The sequence below is a fragment of the Nothobranchius furzeri genome, chromosome 9, assembly GCF_043380555.1.
Source record: "Nothobranchius furzeri strain GRZ-AD chromosome 9, NfurGRZ-RIMD1, whole genome shotgun sequence".
NCBI classification, from domain to species: Eukaryota; Metazoa; Chordata; class Actinopteri; order Cyprinodontiformes; family Nothobranchiidae; genus Nothobranchius; species Nothobranchius furzeri.
Window position 1 is genome coordinate 45,734,897 of NC_091749.1, and position 15,997 is coordinate 45,750,893.

Consider the following 15,997-nt stretch of genomic DNA (forward strand, 5'->3'; position numbering starts at 1 on the left):
ACGGTCCCTTATTCCCGTGAAACATGAGAATAGAAGAAATTCAGTTTGTTCAAGATGAACATTTAATGTGTTTTCATATTTAGATTAATGACTTGGACACAGAGGACAGTAAGAAGGACACCATGGTGGATGTAGTGTTTAAAAAGGCTCTTAAGGAATTTCGTCTAAACATCTTCAACTTCTACTCCACCGCTCTGGCAGTAAGTGGAATCCTAAACCAGTGATAGGCATCATTCATAGAATAAAGACATGATTAGAAACTCCAAAGAATTAAAAGGGCTTCAGTAGACAAAGCAGCGTTAAGAAAATGTTACTTTTTAGCTTTGATTTCTTAACCTGGCTAACCATCCTGTATATGTAAATAAATAGTCTAGTCACAGACCATAGACAGGGCTCAGGCGTGGGGCAGAAGACAGTCGTCTTTAATAAATGTTTCTGCACACGATTGGACAGTGGTAGGACCAATAAGAGCAACAAACAATGTAACATATTCATCGCTACCGCAATCCGTCAACAGGGCAGTCTGCTATACACACTGAAGAAGAAGCAAATACGTCCTTTATGAAATAAAAACTCGAGTACCTCTAGCTGCTCATATCTCAAAGAAAAACCCAAGTCTAAGTCGTCTAAAGTCAGTGCCAAAGCCGTTTCAAATGAATGCTGTTAATGAGTCGACGTCGTCTTTATAGCTTTTCTCCGTAGCAGCTCTGGTGCAAAGCCCGCCCAACATTTCTCTACAGACATAGAGCACAGTGACTGGACAGACCTAAGGCTGTTGGGCCAATAGTAGTTCTGCTGAGGGAGAATGGCTAGACTTCTTGTTCATTTAATTTGAGTAGAAATGCAAATATTGCTGCATTATCTGTTCTTGTAACAGTGTTGTTTCTCTCCATAGATGGATGATGGAAAATGTATCCGCTACAAAGACCTCTACGCCCTGTTTGAGCAGATCTTGGAGAAAACCATGCGACAGGAGCAGAGGGACTGGAGGGAGTCCCCCGTCACAGTGTGGGTCAACACCTTTAAGGTTTTTCTGGATGAGTTCAGGACTGAGTACAAGTCCTTGGACAACCTCAGCAAGGTATTGTGCATCATTGCTGGGGTGTTATCAGTACTAAACGTATTCGTAAATCACAGATTATGAAATTAGAAGATCTATATTATTATAAAATAATGCAATTTATGTTTAGAGTAAAATTAACAGCTCTGCCAAAAAATATACTAATGTTTTTTGCAAAGAGGGAAAGTAAATATGATTTAAGAGGTGTATGTATGTTTGTTCTACAAAAAGCCAAAAAGAGCATGAAAAGGAGATGCATCTCTGTAATGGGAGTAAAATTTTGGAATGAGGCTAGAATAGAATTAAAATGAGCAACTTCTCTTTCAGTTCTTAAAAAACTTATCAGTAAAAATATTTTTGAAGAGTATTAATTTGATGTTGATGGATGGATTTGTGTTTTACTTTTATTAGGGTTGTTGGTTCATTGCGGGAAATTGAAAAATTGTTTTGTAAGTAGGTTAGGCATTTATATAAGCTATTGCTTCTGCCTAAACCTATTCAGTCATGAGATACCAAATAGACACCATATACAAATGAAAGCATATGTTAGTGAGGAATGGTATTTGTATCTATTTGTATGACATGTTATTGTACATCATCTTAAGATGACTGACTGAATAAATTGATCATTCATTCATTCATGTCACACGCTTATTCCACGTACAAAATAGTTCTGCATGATCAATCTACCTCTTCTACAATCTCCTCCCCCAGCTGACAGGATCCTTCAAAATTTCTTCAGGAATTTTTTTGTTATATTTATTATTCTGACCGGTCTCTTTTGTTTCTACTGCAGCAAGTTCCTAAGCCTGAACGCAAAAAAAGAAGGAATAAGGACGCAGACATCGTAAGTCTTTTAATTATCTTATAATTTACCTTAGAAAAATTGGATTTTTTAAAATGACAGTTTAAAAAAAAGAAAGAAGAAAATGGATGTGTGTGTATTTTGATCCTGTGCTCTCCTGCCTTTTACAGGTGGAGGAGCATAACGGCCACATCTTCAAATCCACCCAATATAACATCCCCACTTATTGTGAATACTGTTCCTCTCTGATCTGGATGATGGATCGGGCCTGTGTGTGCAAATGTGAGTGTGCACTAAAAATAATCACACCTGAAATCTGAATCACACTTTAACTTTCACACCAGTGGCAAAACAATTCAAATCTTTCTATTAGTCTTTTTTTCCCACATGTGGTTCAAGCTGGTTTTATTACACAGTGGTCCCTCGCTAAACGGCGCTTGACCTTTTGCAGCCTCGCAGTTTTGTGGATTGTTTTGTTAGTAAATTAGCATGCGTTTTTCTTTTTTGTTTTTTACAGTGCATTGTGTTCTGCGTACAAAGGTTTGAACTTTGAGAGTGTTTATACAAGAGAAAAGTGGAAAAAGTGAATACCTGCCTGAGAAAAGCGTATAAGGTGTGTAGCGAGGGATTTTACAGCCTTAAAACATTGTGGTGGTGAGCTGGGACGAGCATGTCTGCCCAGGAGAGGAGAGCAGTTGTCAGCGGGAGCGCACTGCATCACGGCTGGAGTGATGTAGTGATCATCACTCCCGCGTCTTTATATACAGGAGGAGGAGACGCAAGTCTCTCCAATGTAACGACGAGAGACTGGACAGACATGAAAGACACATCTGGTGGTCGTGGAAAAGATGTTGGTCTGTTTGAGAAGTGTCAAATCAGTGGCGTGCATCAAGCAGAGAAAACCTCTAAAGAGATTGTAGAAACGGTCCAACAAAATATTGGTGTGTGACCTTTTCTTGAGCTGGCAGGGTGTATTGTAAGAGAATATTGATGTCAGGCAATGATTTATTGTTTTTTGTTCAGACATCTCCACGTTTGTTACGTTTTTTTGTTTATTTTTGTAAAATATTTTTGTTTAGTATTGGTTCCCAGTTAAGTTCCCTACATGCTTTAACAGAAGAAAGGAACTACAATGTGTTTTCGCTGACAGAGGGATAAAAATACTAGAGTTTGTTGTTTATTTTTAACTAACAGCAAATGAATGAGTGATGTGGCAAGAAAAAGCTGATCCAGATGTTCTGTTGCAGCAACTGTGAATAAAATAACACAGAAGAAAAACTGTTCGCAAATGAGAAATAAATTTGCTTCGGCAAAATTTGACACACTTTACATTAGTCAGCTTGCGTGCGCGCACACACACGCACACACATATTTCCTATGTGTGTGTGACTGGTGTCACTGTCCACCCTCAGAGATCAAGCCCTGCCCCTTGTCCCTCCTTCCCCAACTCTAATCAGATTGTTTTCAACTGGACTCATGGGGTCTGTGGCTCAGTCTCTCCAGAGATTGTCCTTTACTCACCCAGGATGTGTCCTCCATGCTTGTCGAATCCTCTCTGGTCTCTCTACCAGTTCCAGTTTTAGTGTTTTTGTCTCAGCTGCTGCTGAATTATGAGGAGGCACTGCCTTTCTGTCGATAATGGGAATGACCTGTTTGATCTCTCCGGCTGTGTTCACCCAGTGTGCCGGTACGCCTGCCACAGGAAGTGCTGCCAGAAGACAACCACTAAATGCAGCAAGAAGGTGAGTTGGCCATGTTGAATAGCCTCACATTAACATCTCATGACCTTAATTGCGTTATTTATCCAAAGTAGTTTGTGTTTTCTCTGGCTGAAACGTTCCTGAGCCATGAACCCGTTTTTCTAAACCACATGTTTTAATGCCTTTGTTTGGGAACAGTTCGATCCAGAACTTTCTTCCAGACAGTTTGGAGTGGAAGTTTCTCGCCTCACCACAGAGGAGAGGACGGTTCCCCTGGTGGTGGAAAAGCTGATCAACTACATTGAGATGCATGGCCTCTACACTGAAGGAATTTACAGAAAACCTGGTGCCGCCAACAAAATTAAAGAGCTGAAGCTGGCGCTGGACACGGGTAGGTTCTGCCACTGGGATTTTAGGCCAACAGGCATGAGGGGGAGGATTAAACCTGACTACTAAACTTTGTGCGGACGGAACTCCCTCTGTGTAGATGTGGAAAACATGAATCTGGACGACTACAACATCCACGTCATTGCCAGTGTTTTCAAGCAGTGGTTGAGAGACCTGCCTAGTCCGCTCATGACATTTGAGCTGTACGAGGAGTTCATACGTGCCATGGGTAAGTGGACTGCACTGGTATTTTAAAATAATTCTATCCTCTGCAGGCGATATATTTAAAGTGGGCTACTTTAGGTTTGCAGGACCAAAAAGAGAAGATTAGAGGGGTTTATTCTGTTATTGACCAGCTCAGCAGAACTCACCTCAACACTTTGGAACGCCTCATATTTCATCTTGTCAGGTAATACGTTTTCCTTGTTTTAATTCTAGATCAGGAATCTAAACTTACTTCCATTCAGATACAAGTTCTTTACCCGGTATCTTGTAGGGCTGGGATTATTTGTGACTTAACGGCATTCACATACTGTAGGAGGGGGGCACCAGGACGTCTCAAAAGTATTTCCTCAGGAGTGCTTGGATCTGGCTGTTTTGTCACCTGACTTTGAACATGTTTAAAACCAAGATCTTCTCCATGCTGTCGTTCTTTTTAAAACACAGAAACAGTTTTGTTTACCTGTTTTGTCGCTACGTGTCGCCGGCGGCTGCAGGCTTCTTGAGGCTGACGCTGATGGTGGCGCGTCACTTCCTTCTCCGTTTATCCGCGCCACCATCAGTGTCAGCCTGAAGAAGCCTGCAGCCGCCGGCGAAACGTAGCGACAAAACAGGTAAACAAAACTGTTTCTGTGTTTTAAAAAGAACGACAGCATGGAATTAGAACCACGACACAGCAAGAACACACCTAAGATGTTCAAGATCTTCTCTCCTGATTTAGTTCCTTTAAGACGTAAAGTGCAAATCGTGCAAGGCAGCTTTGGGAGGAATTGGCAGCCACATTTTTGAATAAATGAAGAAGTTATTCAAACATTTTATGATGAAATTGTGACAGAAAATTAGCACAACTGATGCAGTTTGTTAGCATTAATGTCAGATGCCCCAGGTGACATGGCCAACTGATACTTTGCACAATATTTTTTTTGCAAATTTGTGTTTCCAACTTTTTTCCAGCAGCTACAGATGATTGTGATATGGATCTAAAGTCAGTGATGTGGTTCACCACTGTGTTTAGGTGTTACTGCACAGGAACAGGGGTTCATTGTGCACAAAGAGCTCACATCACCTCTGTTCTGATGTCTCTGCACCGGTTCCTCATTAACTTTAGAGTTCATTTTATAATCCTGATTATAACGTTCAATGCTCTACATGGTCAAGCTCCTCCCTATATTACTGAACTGTTAAAGCCTTATGCTCCAACCCGAGCCCTCAGGTCCACACACCAGAACCTTCTAGAAGTTCCAAAGACCAGATATAAAAGTCGAGGTGATCGCTCCTTCCAGACTGTTGCACCCCGACTCTGGAATGATCTTCCTTTATCCTAACGTAGCTTTGACAGTCTGGACACTTTTAAAAGCAGCTGAAGACCCTTTTATTGAAGCTGCTTTTACATGAATCTTTCTTCTTTTTAAACTCAAATATATAATCTTCCATTTGTTTTATGATATTTATTATCATTTTATAATTTCACGACTTTGTTATGCTGTTTTTAGTTGATTTTCTGATGTTTGCTAATTAGTTTTTGAAATCATTTAGTTTTCATGTCTTTGTTTTGTTTTGTTCTCTGTGAAGCACTTTGTGATTCTCTTTCTGTGATGAGTGTTATATAAATTAAATGTACTTACTTGCAAAACAGCAGCTCAAGAATGATCGACACAGTCTGTATTCAGACCTCCTTTGTGATTTATCATGTAGAGTGACATGTGCAGGCTGCTTGTCTGTTCTCCGTGCCTTTAGCTTGTTTAAGTAGCCTTCATTGTGCGCTCTGTTGCATGAGATCTAAAGAATGACACCAAGATCCACGTTTACTTGGATATGGACACATTCTGGCTTTAGGGATGGATACTATCACCTATTTAAGTTTCAGATGGTGCTTGAAAAGTTAGCTAATTCAGATATTTTTCGTGGCTAATCTGCTTTCTGTGAAATAATAAGTAATCATTCGATTGCAGTAGCATCATAGCCTCATAGCAGCTTGGGTAAAACGGATCAGGAGCATGTTAGCGTGCTGAGATGTTTGAGAGCTCAACAACAACAAACCTCATAATTCGAAGTGTTATTGAGTTATTTTAACAGCTAAATGGATTCTAACTTCTACGTCATACTGTAAATTAGCTCTTACTTTAGTTGGCTAAATGAACTTCTCCTCAGCCAAGTGTTTATAAAAGCTTAAGGTGTCTAATCAGATTTGCAGAAGTGAATAAATAAATGTTGCTACCCCCTCAGACATGTTTATGACATTATTCAATCTAACGGTTACACAGGACTTGGAACACCACTAATGTAAAACTGATCCTAAGTCAAATCATCTATAAATTGTATATTCTAACAATAAACTGATTCATTTAGGATCTCCTTGCAAGAAGAAACGAACCGGATGTCAGCGAACGCCTTGGCTATAGTCTTTGCTCCCTGTATCCTTCGCTGCCCCGACACCACCGACCCTCTGCAGAGCGTCCAGGACATCAGCAAGACAACAGCGTGAGAAAACACCTCTTTTTCTTTACTTTCCCTACAGTTATGGAGAAGGGCATTTCAGTGGGGACATGCATGACCGGGAGGAAGAAGCAATTAGAGTGGGAGTTCAGTTTAACTGATCTGTTTCATGTGAGAACAATAAAGCACCAGTCTGGTGAATCGAGATCCTCAGGCAGCTGAAGGAACATCTGAGCAGATTTCTGAGCGAACAGAGGGGGGGTTTAATTCAGTCCTGTTTAATTTGTCTGACTTTGCTGCAGATTTCTCCAACTAATGACTAAAACACATGAATGTATGCTGTAGACAACAGAATTTGGGGATTGTGAATAAACGAGACTGCTCCAACACTTCTTCTGTTACTAACAAACACGTCCAGTCATTCTGAAGTAGCTTTCTCTCCTGTCCGTCTGTAGGTGTGTAGAACTTGTCATTTGTGAACAGATGAGTAAATATAAAGTGCGACTAAAGGACATCAACACCCTGGAGTTTGCTGAGAACAAGGCCAAGAGCAAGCTGACCCTCATTCGACGATCAATGGTAAGATCAGTCAATCCCTGTGGAAATGTGTCTTTACTGTAATTTCTCACTTCCTTTCCTAGCAGCTTGTTTCCTCTTCCTAGTTTCCTCCCTAATATGTCTTTTCCTTCACCCAGAGACCAGTACTAATAGCTGTTAGGTTTATGAGCATAGCACACATTATGGTATGTATGCTCACCGCTGATCGCACCAACAAACCCTCATCCTGTGTTGTGGTAAAGATCAATCATCAGCCATCTCCTCAAATACTCACATCTGTCTTCTCCATTCCTGAAGCATGACTTATCAAATCACTGTTTTATTTGTTTAGACACTTTTGGAACCGCCTCTAGTGAATGGTATTAAGGTCGTTATGCAGCCAGATTGCCGCTCGATTAGATTTTACTCAGTGGTTTGTGATGTTTCAAACATACAAGTCAAACACATAGTTTTGGCATCTTTAATAACTTAAAATTGATGCTAATTATAAAACACAATATTTTTGCAGGAATAGACATGAGATCTTGTTTCCATCATGACTTTTTAGACTACAGTGATCCCTCGTTTATCGCGGTAGATGCGTTCCAGACCTGGCCGCGATAGGTGAAAATCCGCGAAGTAGGGACACTATATTTACAGTACAGTACTATATTGAATTATTGTATGATCACATTCTCTTTTTGTGGGTAAAACTCAAGAAAAAAATTTTTTTATTGGTTTTTTTATAGTTTTATTACAAAAAGTGCATTTTATGATGAAATTGATGGGAAAAAACAGGAATTTCTTGATATTTCGCATAGAAAAATGCCGCGAATCGGTGAATTTCCCTTGAATAAGGCTCCAAAGAAAAAATCCGCGAAGTCGTGAATCCGCGATAAACGAACCGCGAAGTAGCGAGGGATCACTGTATCTTTTTATTAACCCTTAAAGCAGAATTCTGGAGTTTTCGTCAGAGGCCACCATCTAGAGTTGGAAAAAACATACTGCGCCTTAAACCCCTCTCCCTACTTCTGTGATTACAGCTGGATTGTTTATGAACCCACACCTCTAGCTTGCCACCAGAACTAAAACACATTGTTTTACGATTACTATTCTCATGCTATTCTGTTTATATTTATATTTAATCCAGGTACTTCCACAAATGTGCATGCCTGCTCTGTGGTTGACATCCGTACGTAAACGGATGTCTAAAAGAATTAGCTAATGCTGAGCAGCGCTCCATTCAAACTGCATGGGTCTCTGTAGGATGGGGGCAGGCTTAGCAAAAAATAAGACTTATGGCCTACATTATTATTCACAGGACAGCTGTAAAGGCACTGATGCCTGTTAGTGACTCGTTGCAATTTGCTGGGTTCCTTATGCAGGAAGCTTTTTACCGATTGTATTAATAAACTGACCTGTGTTAGAATGTTTACTGTGTGAAGTGACTTTAGACGACTTGTTGTGATTTGGCGCTATATAAATGAACTGAATTGAATTATATCACAGCATAAGACTATCATTTACAGATTTCTAAAACAATCATACGTAATTCTAGCCTAGAAATCTAGACAGACCAGCAGAGCATCAAGATTTTGCTCTGTAATCCGGGTATAGAGGTCTTTGTAGCAGCTACATTTATCATCATCTGTCTATGGAGAGAAAAAACATGATTACAAGAACAAACATGCAGCAATGTTTGAATTTCTTCCAAAAATAAACTGCCAAGAAATGTAGCTACGCATCATTGGAGCCTCAGTAGGTCAACTAGCTGAGCAGCTAGAGTTCATGTCTTGCCAATTACAGCGCTTTTATCGGTTTGGTGGGCGGGAAGTTGCGACGAAGCAAAACAACAAACATGGTATCAACTTGGACTATTTAGACTTGAGCTTTTCCTTGAGTCAAGAGCAGAAAGAGATACTTAAAGGGATACTTTGCAACTTTTTCATAATTTAAAAATTCACTCTCTTGAGCTAAAGTGACCCTTTACATGGTTAATGAAAGGCCACCCAGCCCCTGTTGCCAGAATGTTCCACTTGCAACTTCAGACAGTTGGGCCGCTCTGTTGAGACTAAATAATTGAGCTGACATACCTGGTGCTGCAGTCTGCTTCCAGCATGTGTCCTGCGTGTTTTAGAACATGAACACAGCTGATTTGTTTAATTTAGTGATGAATCACTCCTGTAGACACTAAGGAAGGCTGGGAGACGTTTCAGCTGTTGGATTAAAGGGAATTTCCACCCAAAATTGAAATTTTGTCTGTCGACATATTTCCCATAGTTAAGTGGACAAAACTATTTTTAAGCAGCCCAGTCTTTCTCCGGACTCTGCTGTACACCTTTAGCTTTAGCTTAGCATAAAACACAGTAAGTCAATGGATCCAGCTAGCACTGTATGTAAAAATAAATAAATAAATAAAGTCCTTCAAAATCACTCCATAGTGATCTCAATTCTGCTTGGTGACCTAAATAATCATACTGACTGAATGTGAAAGTAGTAACATAAAGGACTCACAGGCGCCGTTTTATGACTACTTTGACAAAGCGCAGCTGTAAGCCTCTGCTGAAAGGTGCAATGCAGCCCCAGAGAAATGTGTGTTGGGTGACAATTTTTTGTAACAGATTCAGCAGTGCAGTGGTTAGAGTAAGACTGACATGTAGTTTTGTGCAGATTCACCGTCCGGTGGCATCGGCAGTAATTAGTTTAGCCAGCTGAAGCAGATTTAATTCCTTAATATTTTCAATTTTATTATTTTCTGCAAAATATTTTGTGTCTAAAGATCTTTGAATTTGGTCATTTCCAAGCAACATTTTAGTTACTCTGCTCACCTCACACTGACTTAAGTCAAGTATTCTTTATTCCAGACTCTTAGTCCAGTTCACAGAAGTAGAAAAAGAAAACATTGTATGGATGAGGTCAAATGAAATGAGCACAAGAGATGATAACAGTAGTGTGAAAATAAAATATAAATTATAGTAAATCCCTAATCTAAAAAAGATTGTTATACCAGTGTTTCCACATCTTTGACTGGTAACGTGTTGCACTGACACAGGTACTGATTAAGGTTTAAACAGTCATATTTTTAGAATTGTTAAGCATACAAATAAATTTATTAAACATTTCTTAAGACAGCTTGTAGGGTGCTCACCCTCGCATTTACAAAAGTCTCACTTGCACTCGTCCATCTAGGCTTCCTCAGTATCAAATGCAGAGCATCATTTTGGGCAACCTGCAGCGATAGGTGGGCCGTGTACAGTAATCAGAACAAGACCCAAACTTACAAGCGAGTGTATTTCCCTGAGCATTTAACATTCAGCACTGCCTATACATGTCATCATTATTCATCGTCATCATCCCTCATGTCCTCTGTGATGATATGACCAAGATATTTGACTTTCTTTGTGACACTAATGACAGAGCCTGACAGATAAAAATCTGGAAACTTCATTTGCTTGTCCTCCTTGGCCCGGCAAATCATAACCACGTGTTTAGCAGCTTTATACACAATGCTGTCTTCTACTCCGTAGTCCGAGCGGATATCTAGTAGCTGCTGTAGACCAGCGGTGCTCAGACTTAGAACCACTAAGTCATCTGCATACATCAGATGGTTTATGACACCACCAGCTGCACAGCCAGTCCTGCAGGCCTTTAACCTCAATGATGAGGCAAGGCAAGGCAGCTTTATTTGTAGAGCACATTTCAAACACAAAGGCAATTCTCAGTCATCCATGTAGATTAAAAAGAAGAGGAGATAGAACGCCTCCTTGTCTGACCCCATTACTGACCTTAAATGGCTCTGAGATACTGTTACCCCAGTTTACCTGTAACATTTGCTGACCATACCAATAAACCAGGATGCATACAATGTATCTTGAACACCTCTTTGCAGCAGCTTTATGAATAGTTTCCTATGGTTAACTATCAAATGCCTTGGATGCATCTATGAAGCACATAGAGACTGAGGAGTTGTGGTTTCTGTATTTGGTCACTATCTCTTTTAGAGTATATGTACACATGGCTGTTCCAAGCTCAGACTTCAAGCCAAACGGATTATCTGTGATTTTAAGGTGTCAATTCTGTTCAGCAGAAGTCTTTCCAAGACTTTTGAGAGTATGCTAGCCAGAGCAATGTGCCTATAGTTATGCATGCTACCATCGCCCACCCTTGTCTTTCATTACTGGGACCAATAGAACAGCTAGCACTGAATCAGGTATACATCAATGTTCCAGAAAAGATGAAAGGCATATAGCAAGGAGTGGTGCTAATCTACCGCTAGCATACCAAAGAAAGTAAAAAACAGATTTTTCCCTATGTTTTAAACCGTTTACCAATAAATGGTTGAAAACATAATACTGGCAAGTGTAGCTAAAAAATTACTGCCACCTGGTAACATTGATGTATACCTGATTCAGTGCTAGCTGTTCTATTGGTCCCAGTAATGAAAGACAAGGGTGGGCGATGATAGCATGGATAACTATAGGCACATCGCTCTGGCTAGCATACTCTCAAAAGTCTTGGAAAGACTTCTGCTGAACCTGTGCAAAACTACATGCCAGTCTGACACTCTTAACACTGCACCACTGAATCTGTTAGAAACAAGTTGTCGCCTAACACACACATCCTGTGCCAAGACTCAGGAGTTGTTATTGGGACTGCCTCACACCTTTCAGTAGAGGCTTACAGCCTCATAAAGTAGTCCCAAGTCTAAAATGGACATGTGATTATTTTTATGTTAATTATTTTCACTTGCAGTTATTATGATTATTTAAGTCACCAAGCTGTATTGGAATCACTACCGAATGATTTTTAAGGACTTTTTTTTTACTCACAATGCTAGCTGCATCCATTCACTTACTGTGATTTATGCTAAGCTAAAGCTAAAGGAGTACAGCCATAGCCTAGTGAACTAGACAAAATTCTTGCTTTGCAAAGAATGGTCTAGGCATGCTCCATTGGAACCTCAGCAGCTCCTACCAGGACTCTGGCTAGCCAATCACAGCTCTCTAGAGGGGTTTCAAACACATAAAGAGCTGTGATTGGTCCATAATGGTGGGCCAATCATAGTGCTCTATCTGCTTAGTGAACAAATCACAGAGCTTTATCCGCTTTGTGGGCCAATCAGGGCACTCTATATGCCTGGTGGGTGGGATGATGCAACAGAGTGAAACAAGAGTATGTCACATGCATTGTCCAGTGGAATGCGGAGATCATTTGAAAGACAACGGTAGATCCCGCCCCACAACCGAGAGCCGTCAATGGAGCATGCCAGGTTAGTACAGCCAGGTCAGGAGGAGAATGACTGGGCTGGTTTGAAATAGATATTTCTTACTTATCTAACTCTGGCAAATATATCAACAGACAACATTTCAATTTTGGGTGGAATATCCCTTCAAGGTGTTTAAAAATTCAACGCACAGTGAGGAGATAAAAACGGACAGTAGGGGGTGCTAAAAACAAGCCAAAACTGCTTAGTTCCCCTATAAGTCCTTTATTTAGAAAAAAGATGTATGTGCGTCTTCTTCGACATTGTACGGCAGACTGCCCGTAGACTGACATCCATAGTGGTGAGTATGTCCTGTGGTTTCAATAGCGTGTGGAGGCGGTTAGAAAGACAATCACAGATTCTGCTCAACAACTGAGCTCTCTCTATGGGGCGTGGCCAGACTATATTCACATAAAGGATGGCTTGCCAGGCTCATATATCCTGAGAGTGGGGAACCTCCAGATTGCTGCTTTAAGAACTACATTAGGTACTTCTTTGTTGTTAGTATAAATAAGTATTTGATACTCATTCTTGTACTTTTACTTTTTATACTTGTTTCTTTAAAGCTAGCAAATTCAGCCACAAAGGTAAATGTGTGTGCTGTTGTGCTGTATGGTTGTTTCACTGTGATTTCATGTGGCCGCATGCAACAACGAGTGACTCCTTTTAGAAAAGTTGTGTGCTGTATTTGATGAGGACCAGCGGTTGTTTCTAAGCTGCTGATTTGCTCCTCAGGGCAAAGGTCAGGTGCGGCGGTTGAACTACCAAACTCCTTCACCTCCCGTCAGTCCTCGGCTGCCACCTATGGTCGACGAAGTGAGAGAAGAGAACGGTGGTGAGAAGGGGGCGGCGTCTCTCACTGACATCTCTGAACATCAGCAGGCAGCCATGCAGCAGGAAGAGAGAGTGCTGACTCAGCAAATTGAGAGCCTGCAGAAAGAGAAGTACGAAATGTGAAAATAGCTGGATACCGGAGCATGGCACATATTCTGTGTGCGTGCGTGCGTGTGCGTGTGCGTGTGTGTGTGTGTGTGTGTGTGTGTGTGTGTGTGTGTGAGAGAGAGAGAGAAAAATGTTAGCTGCTCATTGTATGGTAACTTTCTCCCTGACAGAGAGGAGCTGACTTTTGAGATGTTGGCTCTGGAGCCTCGGGCGTCAGATGATGAGACCCTGGAGTCTGAGGCCTCTATCGGGACAGCAGACAGCTCTGAAAACCTCAACGTGGACTCTGAAGAAACCATTTCAGATTTCTCTGGTATGTCCCTCAACAGCATGGATTCATATTGGATTTTTTGTTGTTTTAATGAATTGAACAAAAATAAAAAAATGAAGTTATTCTGCCTCTCATTTCAGAAAGAGGACCAGGAATGACTTCCCAATGGCCCCTTAGATCAGAAGGAAAGAGTCACCGCCGACGCACACACTACCCTCAGCCTGACAATGTGGACTCCGTAGACTCCTGCCCCACTGTTTCATCCTACTCCTCATCTTCACACTTCCACCCATCATCATCATCTTCCACCTCTGCTGCCTCCAGACGGCTTCGGTTCCAGTCCAAGACTCACGGCCAGTCTCAAGCCCAGTCCGTGAACGCACCTCAGTCCCCTCGGTCCGACAGCTTTGACAGCAGCCCCACAGGAGAGCAGGAAGGCCCCTTCGATGAGAGGCCTCAGTTTACCAGCCGCGGCACATACAATCCTGAGAAGGGTAAACAGAAACTTAAAGGAGCTAAGCCCTCAACAGGTAGGCACACGAGAGACAGCGGAGACCTCAGTGGGGACCCCCCTGACTTACCACAGCACTTGGTCTTATACGGTAATAATGAATTCATGGTATGAAGGACATCTGGAAGCCATAGTTCAGCTCCCAAACAAATATAATCATCAGGAGGTGACATTAAGCCACCTTATCTACACTCCTCAGAACACTCATGCTTTACCCCTTCTTGTTGAATCCTGTGGAAAACGTGCCGTGCACGGTGCTTCCCCCTCCGCATGGAGGGTGGTGTCCTGCTAAGGGACAGAAATCAGGAAAGAGCTTCTGTTGCCACTCATGCTTTCACAGTGCCTTGGCAGCTCTGTTCTCAGCACCGAGAGGAGCTACACTGAGCAGCAGGACAGAGAAAAGGGAATGTTGGAATATGGAGAAGGCCGCTTCGCATCAGGGAACGTAGCCGATTTGGAAAGCTGGAGAGGGGTAAATGAGAAGAGACCATCAGGCGTCACTGAAGTTCCAGTGGACTTAAGCTCAGAATAATTAGCTGCTTCTTTGAGTTTACAGTTCAATCAGTGTAAACAGTTGATGTTCTGGTATTACAAGATGATTTTCCTTTATTTAATAAATTTTAATATCACAGAAATGCTTTATAACGTATAATATACAGGTATAAATACTGTACAAAGCTGGAACACCAGCCTATGCTGGGTCGTTGAAGTTAAATCTTTATATATATTTTCGAGTATCCTGGATTAGGATGTTCAGATTTGCGCGCTGTGTGTGTGTGTGTGTGTGTGTGTGTGTGTGTGTGTGTGCGTGCGTGCGTGCGTGCGTGCGTGTGTGAGAAAGACAAAGACCACTTCATGTGTTTTAAGTTTGCTGCTTTTTCCCCCATAAGAGGGAGGTATCGCCATCAAAGGGACCAAGTCAGCTGGTGTCCATTCCAGCCAAGGAGATCCCAGCTCTGGAAGGATCTCAGATGTGTACAAAATAAAAATAAAAATCTGCATTCTCCTGCTTGACAGCCATAAAATAATTGTAATGTATAGTTCCTTTGTACAGCATAGTGAACAAATGCCATTGTTTTTTTGAAATCTATTGTTATCCACCAACTCCTGAAGCCTCCCTCCCCAGCCTGTCTCTGAAGTGTTTGCTTAAGAGCAATCAAGAAAGAGCATAAAACCACTTTGCCTTCTGTCATTATTTGAGTGTTTGTTTTTGTTCAGTGAACTTCTGCCATGTTTCCTACATTCAAACCAATCTTCAAATCACAGAAGCAAGTTTTTTCTGCTCTGAACCCGAATCATTCCAACTGGTTATTCAAAGTTGGAGTAACATATGGGACAAACCAAAACAAGATGGCCACCGCAGCTAAAGAAAAGCCAGTTTTATGGTTACTTGAGGTGTTAAGTATTCATGAATCATTGTTTTACATACTTCATGATTCCTGATCCATCAGATTAGCAAATGTTGCCATGCTACTTTATTCTAATTCATTCCCATCCTTAACAAAATCTTGTTTATTTTGCAGATGTGTTTATTCAAAGCAAATTACAACTTAGGGTGCAGTTTACTAAACAGTCAATCAGCCTGGCATGTAGGTGTTTGGTCTGTGAGGAAATCGGAGTAGCCTACTCGGAGAACACCCATGCATGCATGAAGGGAACAGGTCAGCTATTGCAGAAAGACTACAGCAAACATGCAAACTTCTTGCTGGGAGGCAATAGTGCTACCTTCAGCACCACCAGTCTTTTGCACTTTGATACTGTGCTGACAATGCCTGTTTCAAATATACACTGCACATCTAATGCATTATTTCAAGGAATGCAAAAGCTTTAATGTTAAAACTGATTCTCTTCACTGCTACACAGCAA

The 15,997-nt window shown here is 41.3% G+C and overlaps 1 protein-coding gene across 12 annotated transcripts in view; it reads left to right on the forward strand.

Annotated features, from left to right (window-relative positions):
* The window catches only part of myo9aa (myosin IXAa), a 170,324-nt gene extending 155,857 nt beyond the window's left edge, over positions 1–14,467 (forward strand). For 7 of the 12 annotated variants that reach the window (XM_070554892.1, XM_070554893.1, XM_070554901.1 and 4 more), the window contains 15 exons: positions 84–200; positions 896–1,081; positions 1,857–1,907; positions 2,036–2,147; positions 3,546–3,607; positions 3,764–3,956; positions 4,053–4,181; positions 4,256–4,361; positions 6,521–6,652; positions 7,063–7,186; positions 7,303–7,350; positions 12,974–12,994; positions 13,143–13,351; positions 13,520–13,662; positions 13,761–14,467. In XM_070554892.1, the coding sequence (XP_070410993.1) occupies positions 84–200; positions 896–1,081; positions 1,857–1,907; positions 2,036–2,147; positions 3,546–3,607; positions 3,764–3,956; positions 4,053–4,181; positions 4,256–4,361; positions 6,521–6,652; positions 7,063–7,186; positions 7,303–7,350; positions 12,974–12,994; positions 13,143–13,351; positions 13,520–13,662; positions 13,761–14,245 (2,118 nt within the window). In that variant the 3' untranslated portion in view covers positions 14,246–14,467. The remainder of the gene's footprint in view (positions 1–83; positions 201–895; positions 1,082–1,856; positions 1,908–2,035; positions 2,148–3,545; positions 3,608–3,763; positions 3,957–4,052; positions 4,182–4,255; positions 4,362–6,520; positions 6,653–7,062; positions 7,187–7,302; positions 7,351–12,973; positions 12,995–13,142; positions 13,352–13,519; positions 13,663–13,760) is intronic. The other 5 variants (XM_070554898.1, XM_070554899.1, XM_070554903.1 and 2 more) reach the window with 3 other exon arrangements.
* Positions 14,468–15,997: the final 1,530 nt, after the last annotated feature.